We start from the raw sequence: 11,092 nt of genomic DNA on the forward strand, positions 1-11,092 counted from the left end.
TTTTAAACTAGCTTTAGGTAATTACTAAGATGTTTATGGATTTTTATCAAGAGTTACATGGTTGTTAAGAAAATGTTTACATAAGGTAGATTGTCCTACGTATGAACACGGTGTCACAATTAAATATATGACACCCTTGAGCCAAAGATCCTAGGATGGTATATGGTCCGAAATTCCAAGGGTGGTACATGGTCTAAAATATATGTAGTTAATACCTGAATGATGGAAACTCCACCAATGAATGACTTGGGATAATTCTGAGATGAGTGATTTTTTGGAGCTCTTCACTTAATAAATCCAAAATTAAGTATGTTTTGACTTGGGACAATTCTGGGATGAGTGATTTCTTGGAAAGTTTTCTAGGTTACGTGTGAGTGAAAACATAGACACACTAGAAAGACTCGTCTTAATACAGTTGAGACATTCGTCGAATCTAGAACGTTACATATATATGTATTGAAAAAGTACGTAAAATGTTATGTTAACTCCAAAATTGAAAAATGAAAAACAATAAAGTATACTATAATCATGCTCAAGATTATGTCTTGTAATTATTCATACCGTCAAATTTGTTAATGATAATATATGCACCTCTCAATATAATAACCACAATATAGTATTGGTTAGACTATTGACCGTAGAAATCAATTGAGAGAAACAAGCACATTAAGTTAAATTGTAATAAACCGAATTTAGAGTTCGATTCGTTCCAACATATACCAATAATTAATTACTAGGATATTATTATTTAACTTAATTTAGATGATTCAATTTAAGTGGGTGATTGAGATTATTAAGATAAATTAAAATTAAACTAAACTACTAATAAAACTAACAACTCGAATTGGACCACATGGATTTAGTCGAGGAATAAATCAAATTAAAGAAAAATGGCCAAAACACACTAACTCAACTATGTGACACGTGTTCTAATTCAATAACCTATTCAAATTTTTGTGTAATTACACTGAAATTCATTAAGTTATTTATTAACATATATTTCTAGAATCAATAAATCTATTTTTATTTAAGAGTCCAGATATTTTTATTTTAATTAATTAAATAAAAGCTTATTAAGATTCATGAAATTTCAGTTTTCACCACAATACTATTTTTAGTTGGTTAATCATGTGTTTATTGATATGATCATGCAAAACTTTAATCTTTAGCCTTTCAGTTCGAGATCGAACAACAAATATGTAAATAATTGGTCAAATTATTCAATAAACATTTATTATTCAATAATTAGAAGCAAAAAATAAGTAAATTCATTGAATTAAAACCAAATATCAAACATAATCTCGTGCAGGCCATTACAAGCATGGTATGTTTTGGCTTAACATTTCCTATGATTTACTCCATTTTGGATTGCCTAAACTTCGAACGCCTAAAGATGACAAACTAAGAACAAAGAATTACTGAGTGAGCTCTGTGTCATTCATGGTGACGAGCCTGAAGATTTGAACTGAGTGAGCACTTTATTGCTATGATGACATTGGTTGAACATTAGGTCTTAGAGGTGGCGGATCTCTGGATTGAATTCGTTTGCTTTTGTTCTCATGGTCACGAGCTTGGAGATTTGAACTTGAAGAAAATACTGACCTTTAAACATGTTTTAACGTTAGAATATAAGGTCCAAGATTTTCTGGCACATTACCTTCTTTTTCCTTGTGTGGATGAACAAGGTTAGTTGCACAAATGAAGGATTCCTTCCATCATTTTAATTGTCAAAATCTTTTGACCCCGAATAGGTAGCATACCACTAACGGAACACAAACCAAGCCATAAAAATCTGATTTTGGAATTAGACACGAACTGAGATACATGAAGAAATTGAGGGGGAAATTGTAATATTTTACTGATTTTGTCCTATGGCTAGAAAATCAATTTATTGTCACTCTTCTCAGTAAGTAGCAAGGCGCCACCATCTTCCGAGTATGGAGAAGCTGAAATTCGCAATCCCAGAAACGCTGAGGCACAAAATCGCAGAAAGCGCACCGAATTCCCTCCATTCCACATGCTCTTCCCTTCTTGATTTCTACCAAAATTTGCCCCTATTTCACCAGGTACTGCTGAAAATATTGAATCTTTGTCTCTGTCATAGATTTTGGTTTGGGCTCGGCTTGCTTTATGTTAGTGGGGAATGATGCGGAACGACGGTTTATATGAGCTTTTTTTCCCCTGTTTTTGGGTTGGATATCTTCAGCTGGTCAGAGATTTGACGGACCCGGAAATGGCGCTGTGCGGCAAGAATAAGGAAGCTGCGTTGGAAGCCAAGGCAAATGGCAACGTATGCTTTTCGAATGGGGATTTCTCCAATGCTTTGCGTTTCTACTCTCAGGTAGCATAATTTAACAACCCATTGTGGTGTTTTTTTACTAAGTTTCTCAGTAACTAGAGAGGAGGGAGACAAGCTATGATCTTTTATCTTAAAATGTATGGGGGAGTTGAAGTTGAAATTTACAGTTTCGGGAAAGGAAAATTTGGTATGTGTTCGGTTTTATTTTGAAGAGAGATTGCATTTTTTAAAGTGCTTCCAAATATTGTCTTGAATCTTTGCAAGTGCTTCAAAACTGGAATAGTAATAGTAATGGATTACAAATGCGATATTAGTTTAATTTGAAATATAAGTTTGGAATTCTTTCTTCAATTCAATATCATTACATCCGAAGGTAACCTAATTAAATGTGCAGTTTTTTCCTGTTGAAGGGAAAAGTGCATATGATAGCTCTTGTTGAAAATTTCTTGTTTACTACCTTCTGATCAATTATCAATATCTTTTAAACTCGATAAGGAATAAGTAGACCTCTGTAAGCCCTATATTTGACAATGCATGTTTGCATTCATGCACTGAATATTAGAGTAAGAGTGAAAGGAGAATCTCTTTTTAGGAGTTTGTCATATTTGGAATGCGGGTCATAGATAGATATTTTAACCTGCCTCTGTTGAACCTGATAAGAAATGCTGTATTCTTTATACTGAGAATAAACGGTCTTCAACTTTGGAGCGCAATAATATTCCTTTAAATGGATAAATAGGCACTGCACATTGCGCCAACAGATGTGGATGACGGGGAGAAAAATCTCGTGGCAACACTTTATGTGAATCGTGCTTCTTCGCTGCATGTAAGTTTTAGTTTCATAACATGATCAGTTTTGAGACACATGCTTCAACTCACTTATTTTTTATTCTGATTTTTCCTTTTCATTTATCTTCAGAAATTGGGATTTTCTTTGGAAAGTTTGCGAGATTGCAGTAGGGCGCTTGAAATATCCCCTGCTTATGCAAAGGTGAAATGTTTGTTCCCGTTTCTATTCATCTTCTGTCTCACTGCGACTAAATGTATTCAGAATTTGATGGGAATGATAGTGGTACTATTTTTCCCATAAGAAATAAGATTAGTGGTTCTTCATGAAACATGGGCTTCCAATCACCTTGTGTGTAGCTTTTTTATTATCAAGTTTGTTTTGCTTTCTGCATTTCTTATCTTTTTAGAGAAACTGCTGTTCAAAACACACTTGACTCTCTCAGGTGGAGGACAAATCATGTTTTTCTTTTAAATTTCTTTTATTTCATTAAATCCTCATAAGAATTCTCTGCGCATATTCTAATTTAGGCATGGTATAGGAGAGCTAAGGCAAACGCTTCGTTAGGGAACCATGAAGATGCAATCAATGACTTGAAGATTTCATTGAAGACGGAGACATCCTTGAGTGGAAAAAGACAGATACAGGGTGAGCTAAAAATTATGTTGGGTCATTCTGGGCAAAGAAGCAGTCTACTGGAGGAGCCATATGATATTACTCAAGGTTTTGTAGCACCATCTTATCTGGATCTCTTTTATCTAAGAAACGTGTTTCAGATAAGTACCTCTCACATTCTATCAGTTTGTTGTTTATACTCTGCAATTGTATGTTAATTGTTCGTAGCAATCATTTGTATCACCGAAACTGTTGTTTTAGATATTTATTGTTGAAGTTATTTACTGCTATGCGTTTTGGTATATACATCTTTCTGACTTTTTTTCCTACTCTGTGACACAAATCTGAGCTTCTTGCTAAAGCTTTCTTTGGATAAAGTTCAATATAATCTTGTAAATCGACCAACTATAATTTATGGCTCAGAGTGTTGGGCCACTACAGGATTACATATGCATAAGATGATGGTAGCATAGATGCGTATGTTAAGATAAATACATGGCAAAACACGCAAGGATAGAATTATGAATGAAAGGATTATGATATATTTAGGTGTGGCCCCATAGAGGACAAGATCAGAGAGAAATGTTTGACCTGGTTTGTCATGTGAAGAGTAGATCAAACACGGCCTCAATGCGACATATCTTAGATTGACATGTTAATGGAAGGATTAGAAGATAGGTATATCATTGAAAACTTGGATAAAAGTGAGCAAGGAGGATATCTTAAATCTTGGTAGTTTGGAAAATTAATATCCATGTAGCCGATCCGCAACTAGCGGGAATGTGTTATGATGATGATGATTGGATTTAAAAAAGAGCTAATCCTTTCAGTGCTAAAGATAAAAATTTCAGATTCAAACCAAGAAAACTGCTTCCTTATTACTATAAATTGGCATATCGGACTTTGCTCATTTAGATTTTTCTTGTTTTGCTAATTAATTGCTAATAGATATACTTGTATGAACCATGGATTTGTTTGTTTGCATACTCTCTTGTGGTTAAATTGACTATTGGAGTCAGAACTGTTCATCTTCCATCTGTTCTATTGGTGCTTCTGTGTTTTAGCAATTATGAACAAGCTGTGTGGTTCAAACTATTTAGTATATAGCATAATATTTGCTGAACGCATCTCTTAGACTGTTGGCTGTTGTTGCACATGTGTATGTTTATTGCTTTATTGACACATTGCTTTGTGTAACATATAGGTTTTACTTCTTTAATTTCTTATACTGTAGGCCTTATGTGACAGATGAGCCACTGCAAGTGGAACTCCAATGTATCTTTACTCCAACTAAGGGAAGGGGAATGACTTCTTATACTGATGTTCCTCAAGCCTCGTTAATTCACAAGGAAGATCCTTATGCCGCTGTATGTGTTAAAATCTCTTTTTCCCCAAAGTGAAGTGCTTCTAGTAGTTTGAAAAAGTCATACTACGTATCTATTTCTTAAATTGGTTACCTCATGCAGTATACATTTTGCAATCTTGTCCGCTAAGTTAATATCTTGGTTTTATTCCATCCATTGACTTATGCCAGACTTAAGAATTTTATTTAGAAAAAAAAATGGACAACTATGATAAACAAAGACTCCTTTTAACTTAAATATGTGGCACTGATCCTTTCTCACCTGAAGAAATGATGTGCAGATTATTTTGAAGCATTGTCGCGAGACCCATTGTCATCACTGTTTCAATGAACTGCCAGCAGATGCAGTGTCCTGCATGTCATGTTCAATACCATTTTACTGCTCTACAAAATGTCAAATGCTAGCTGGAGGATGTGGTTCTTCTGAACATAAGAAACAATATGAATTTCAAAGAAACTTAATAGATGATCTTGAAGACTATGTTAGAAACGTGACTTCACCTTCGATTACCAGTTCCGAACTCGACCATGCTGCTGAACACGAGCACGAGTGTCAAGGTGTGCACTGGCCTGCAGTTTTGCCATCTGATGTAGTTTTAGCTGGCCGTGTCCTTGTGAAGCATATACAACAGCAGAGTTATGATGGTGCTCATCCTAACATATATGCGATTATGGTAAGTGTCTACATTGTTTTTCTTTTGTTTGTGTCCTGCTATCCATTTAGCTTCAAGCTAATAGCCTTGCTAAATGCCAGGATCTTTGTCAGAATTATGCGCAATTATCGAATGAAAGCAAGTTGGAGTTGCATGTATATGCTATTATCCTGTTCTGCTGTCTTCAGAAATTTTATGCCTCCAAACTTCCCTTTAATTCGGTCATAATTTCAGAGGTAAATCACATTGCTTGAAAATTGATTAGAGGTTCACCATGCTGTATTTTTATGTAGCTTCATATCTCTACACATGCCCATCTTTTATCAAAAATTTTATATAGCACTTTATTGATTTGTTTTACTTTTTCCATACATTTGTGTCTTCCTCAATACAGATTATCATGCTTCTATCTCAAATTAGGGTCAATTCCATGGCAATTGTCCGCATGAAATATTCAGATGCCAATCAGCCTCCAGATTATCAAGGAACAATGTCTGTGGAGCAGGTATTCACTGCAATGTAAATGTCTAATTCTTTTCGAACTATTTTTTACGGTATATAAATAACAGCCAATCTTTTCATTTTATTCATGAGTGATGACATGAGAGGAAAAGCTAGAATTGTGTTACCACTCAAAGAACTAATTTAGGACGATAAATCATAAGCCGATAAAAATAATAGACTTCATAGCAATCATATGATCGCTCTTGTAGCGCTCTTACCCGAGCCACTACTAAACAGACTAATAAGCATGCAAAATTAAAACTTAATAACAACAATTAAACAGCGGAAACCAAATAACTTAATCATCTTACAAACCAAACGAAAACAGAACAATAACAGCAGTCTTAAACATTAATACAACCATATCGAAAACATAATTCTGAACGAGAAAACGATAAACCACATAAAACTTCCACTGGATCACCACCGAAAACCCAACTGCTCTAGCCATTGGCTTGGTCATCCAAACCGTCCAACATAAGACCTGCCCCGTGGAATGGGGTGCTCAAGATGAAAACAAGGACGTGAGCAACAATCGTCCAATACAAGAATGTACGAGTATACAAACTGATATGATGCATGCGAAATGCAATATGTTCGGATATCAAGGATCAAGTCAAGAATCTCATGCTCAGTCTAGAGGCGCCTGTGTGTAGTATCTGATCTGTCCTAGGCATGTTTTGGCTCTCACACTCATCATCAAGACGTGGACCTACAATGTCCAGGTCATCAGAGCCCGTGGGTCCCGTCGGACACTGTAGCTCTCGATGTCCCATCGTCCACAATACAGAATAGGGCTGAGCGACCCCAACAAACGAGGTATATCTCAAAAGATATCAGGCTCAACATGATATGTCATGCATAATATGCCAAAGCAATAAAACGTGTATCATGCAACAGATAAATATGCAACATATAGGTGTGTATACTACACTTGGATATCTCAGTCAGTACATCACGTACCTCACTAAAACAATCTGACAGAAAGCTCTGAACCTAGACAATACCAACAATATAAAATCACTATCAAATCAGATCCTGAATTACCAAACATGCTTCAAAGTTCTTCCCAAAAGCTTTAGGATTATACCTGCGTCCGTCGTCAGCCCATTGATGATGTCTCGATCTCAGTTCACCGACCCCTTCTCGATTCGACATTAGCTCCGAAATTTCCCAACACCAAAGTGCCATAGAAACTGACTAGAAAACTAAGGTATAAGGCTAGAACTCTCTCTGAAGGATGCTGTGTAGGAAACAAAAACATCAACTTCCATTTATAGGCTGCATCCGGACTAGTTCAGAAAATCCGAATCAATATTATTTGCCACGTGTCAGAATCTCATTTGTCTAGTTGCATTTCTCGGGATAATGTAATCTGAAGTAAATCGGGTTGTCCATTTTAAATTCGGTGGATCCCAACAACTTGATCCCGAATTATCAATTTCTTAATAATACTTAATTAACAACTCTTTAATTATTTCTTAATTTGTACTTCGTTCAAAATAAAGATTCGGGTCAGTACAACTCTCCTAGTAGTTAGCTGCTATCAAAGCCTTATCAACATGGGGGAGGTAGTGTGATTCGTTAAAAACGTTGCTCATAAATATTTCCATGTTTATTTATTTTTTACAGTATCTTGGGCTTAACTGAAATAATGATGTTTTATTCTTATTTTCTTTCCTTAGAGTGGTAAGGAGGGTTCATATCCATAGATTTCTTTCTTTATTTTTTATGTATTTCAGCACCACATTATTTGCTTTTTCCTTGGGTGTGTATGATACTGGAAAAACTTGAAACCTACTGACACCAATAAGTAGTCTTTAATGGGCCAAATGTTGGTTTCTGTTATTAAATTCATGTAAATCAAAAGCTATCTTGTAGTTAAACATCGCTGTTTCCTCAAATTTTTTTGTTTATTTGGTTGAGATATATATTACTGAAACTTGTAACCATCTTGAACCTGTCCAATCTCATTATCTAGGTTAGAGTGGCTCAAGCTGTATATCCTGGTGGGAGTTTCTTTAATCATTCTTGCCAGCCAAATGTTCACGCTTATTTCCTTTCGCGTACTCTGTTCATACAAACAACTGAGCATGTCACTGCAGAATCCCAGCTGGAGCTCTCTTATGGCCCTCAGGTTATTTTGTAACAAACATTGTTCTATATGCTTAAAAGTTAAGAATTTTTACATGATACAACTTGATTTCATAATGGCCGCCATGGCTTCTGTGGTGTCGCCTATTTGTAAAAATGGATCGTGTTCCAACATATTTCTGGAAGTTATATCGATCCATATGAAAAATGTTGCTGTTATGATGGGAAGTAATGGTTTATTTGCAGCACACAGCCTGCTGCATTTATAGCCAAGATATGAAAGTTTCATCACAAGCAAAAAAATTTTGGACAGGTTGGGCAGTTGAACTGTTTTGAACGGCATCAGGTTTTGGAGGATCGATACTCATTTATTTGTCAATGTAGAAGCTGTGCTCGAGTGAATCTCTCTGATCTTGTCATTAATGCTTATCGATGTGTTGAGCCAACTTGTTTAGGAGTAGTTCTGGACAGCAGTGTCACCAAATACGAGAAAGAGAAACTCGGACACTTGAAAGTGCCAAACTCTTTGCAGGTATTTGCTTTAGGACTCAAGTTATTTTAAGCTTATAAATTTCATTAGCTAAACATGTTGTTCCCGATATCTGGCAGACTCCTTTAAATGCTTAGATTTAAGAATTCCATCAAAATCATCAGTCATTTTTTATGCACCTCCCATAAAACTCCATCTAAAGTTGTAGAAACATTTACTTAAGGTTCCATGTTTTGTGTGTGCACTCCATTCCAATTACTTTAAACAAAGACTTGCTGTTGAAACCTAACATCTCGCATTTGTACTTAGCTTAGTTGATTAAGTAGAAATGCCCTCGCCATAATGCATCACCTTCCCTTTCAATGATGATAACTCCGTCATCGATGAAGTTGGAAATGTTATGCCAAACAGGTGGTTGTACGACATAGGCAATCAGATGGGACAGTATGGTTAGATGTATAACTCCAACAGTCGCTCCAATTTACAATTAATGAGAATTGAACATGTGACCTTCTTTGTTAGAGCAATTATACAATCGAGCAATTGGTGGTGTGTCAAAAGCTATAGTTGGTAACTATGAAACTGATATTTTAAATTATACAACAGCTCAGCATCCAATTGTTGCTCCTCAACTGTTCTTATTTTGTTTGTGTACGGTTCTTATTTTGTTTATGTTTATTGCAGGGTTATATGCAGGATGAAGATATCAGCAGTGTGGCTTTCCAATTTTGCAAGGAAAATGATAATGGCTGCTGCTTGGAGGCAGGCCATTGTTTGAGCTGTGGCAGTTATCGTGATATACAAGCTTCGCAAAAAACAATTTCAGAGGCTGAGACTTATATCGGAAGGTATTGCTTGTTCAGTTTTATCAGCGCAGGAAATTTTAAATGAATAGTCTACGACAAATTCCTTTAGAATGATGAACTAAAGATTTGTTATNTTATCTTTGCTATGCACTACTTCATATGCCAATACATGTAATCTTATAATTTGATTGATCCATTTCACTGGATAGATTGCAGGATACCATGACAGGCAATGAAGTACCAATTAAGACAATTACGGATGCGATTAAATATTTTGATGTTTTAAAAACGTTCCTCCATCCATTCAACAAGAAAGTTGCAGAGGTAATTCGTTTCACGTTCTGGTGTTCCCTTGATGTATTTTTCCCCTTTTTATGTGTCTTTAGAGAAATTTTTGCTCCATTTTTAAAGAGAGATCAGGCTGCACAAGTCATCTACTAAATCAATCGTTATTTTCAGGTGGAGGACAACATAGCACAGGCACTTTGTTTGGCTGGAGACTTGCAAGCTGCGTTGGACCATTGCCAGGCGTCAATTGAGGTAACGTTTCAGTTTAAGCATCGATTTCAAACTAAGACTTGCTTTGTATATGAATTTAGCCATTTTCCAGGAAAGAATAATATATACTCACATTTTGCAAGCGAATAATGCCAAGGCATCTAGTTTCAATTTTCTTGTCCTGAAATGATTTTATTCATTTTTTATGTCTGTTCTATATCTCACATCATGTGAAAATTACATTTTTTTGTCATATAGTTATTGTCCCACGAATTCAATTGATTATTTCAAACGGGAATTGGTTCATTTAATGACTTTTAACGAATCTTTTGGCTGGCAGATCCTGGAAAAACTTTATGGTAAAGACCATATAGTTATTGCAAACGAGTTGATCAAACTTGTATCGATTCAACTGTCAATGGGCCACGAAAGTGCTGCGGACAATGCGAATCGATTGGTTAAAATATTTTCAAGATATTATGGATCGCATGCAGACATTATTTTTCCACATTTGACATACCTAAAGAAAGTGTAAATTCTGAATAATGAGGAAGTTTTGGTATGTTTTTTGTGCGCTAAGCCATTTGTGTTTGGAGACAGATTGTGGTTTGTGATCTATATTAGGGTAGGTTGTCTTGATTGGTTGTTTGTTGTATCTATGATGGGAACTAGATTTTGTGGTATGCTTCTCAAATATATGAACTTATTCGCGCTTTAGGTTATGAAATGCAAATGAGTCGAATTGAATCGAGCATGCTTGTTTTTGAGCTGACTTCCGTCTAGACTCGTAAATTGTTAAGTGAGCTACTTCGTGTTCGAGTTTGTTCGACGTTGATCATAAAAGTACAAGAAATAAATATATTGTGTGCATCAGATTATTAGCGTTGTGGCACATTGTTGTCAACCCGAGCGCATATGCAGCGGGAGTAAATTATAAATGCACAAATATAATTTTAATAAATAAAAGACATGTTTAAATTATG

The 11,092-nt window shown here is 35.5% G+C and overlaps 1 protein-coding gene across 4 annotated transcripts; it reads left to right on the forward strand.

The window, feature by feature from the left end:
• The first annotated feature begins 1,363 nt into the window (after window positions 1-1,363).
• On the forward strand, window positions 1,364-10,867 carry LOC140976573 (uncharacterized). 4 transcript variants are annotated; one of them, XM_073440810.1, is made up of 15 exons: window positions 1,364-2,066; window positions 2,207-2,341; window positions 3,039-3,125; window positions 3,219-3,290; window positions 3,617-3,809; window positions 4,950-5,068; window positions 5,346-5,738; window positions 5,819-5,953; window positions 6,138-6,236; window positions 8,203-8,358; window positions 8,629-8,847; window positions 9,490-9,653; window positions 9,821-9,935; window positions 10,071-10,151; window positions 10,450-10,867. In XM_073440810.1, the coding sequence occupies exons 1-15, from the start codon at window positions 1,938-1,940 to the stop codon at window positions 10,642-10,644; spliced, it is 2,292 nt and encodes a 763-aa protein (XP_073296911.1). In that variant the 5' UTR covers window positions 1,364-1,937; the 3' UTR covers window positions 10,645-10,867. The 4 variants fall into 4 exon arrangements, 3 of the variants coding, with proteins under 3 accessions (XP_073296911.1, XP_073296910.1, XP_073296912.1); XM_073440809.1 differs by having other exon boundaries at window positions 1,369-2,066; window positions 6,112-6,222; window positions 10,450-10,865; XR_012175236.1 differs by lacking the exon at window positions 10,450-10,867 and having other exon boundaries at window positions 1,366-2,066; window positions 6,112-6,222; window positions 9,828-9,935.
• Window positions 10,868-11,092: the final 225 nt, after the last annotated feature.

This window comes from Primulina huaijiensis, chromosome 5 (genome assembly GCF_012295235.1).
Source record: "Primulina huaijiensis isolate GDHJ02 chromosome 5, ASM1229523v2, whole genome shotgun sequence".
Classification (NCBI taxonomy): domain Eukaryota; kingdom Viridiplantae; phylum Streptophyta; class Magnoliopsida; order Lamiales; family Gesneriaceae; genus Primulina; species Primulina huaijiensis.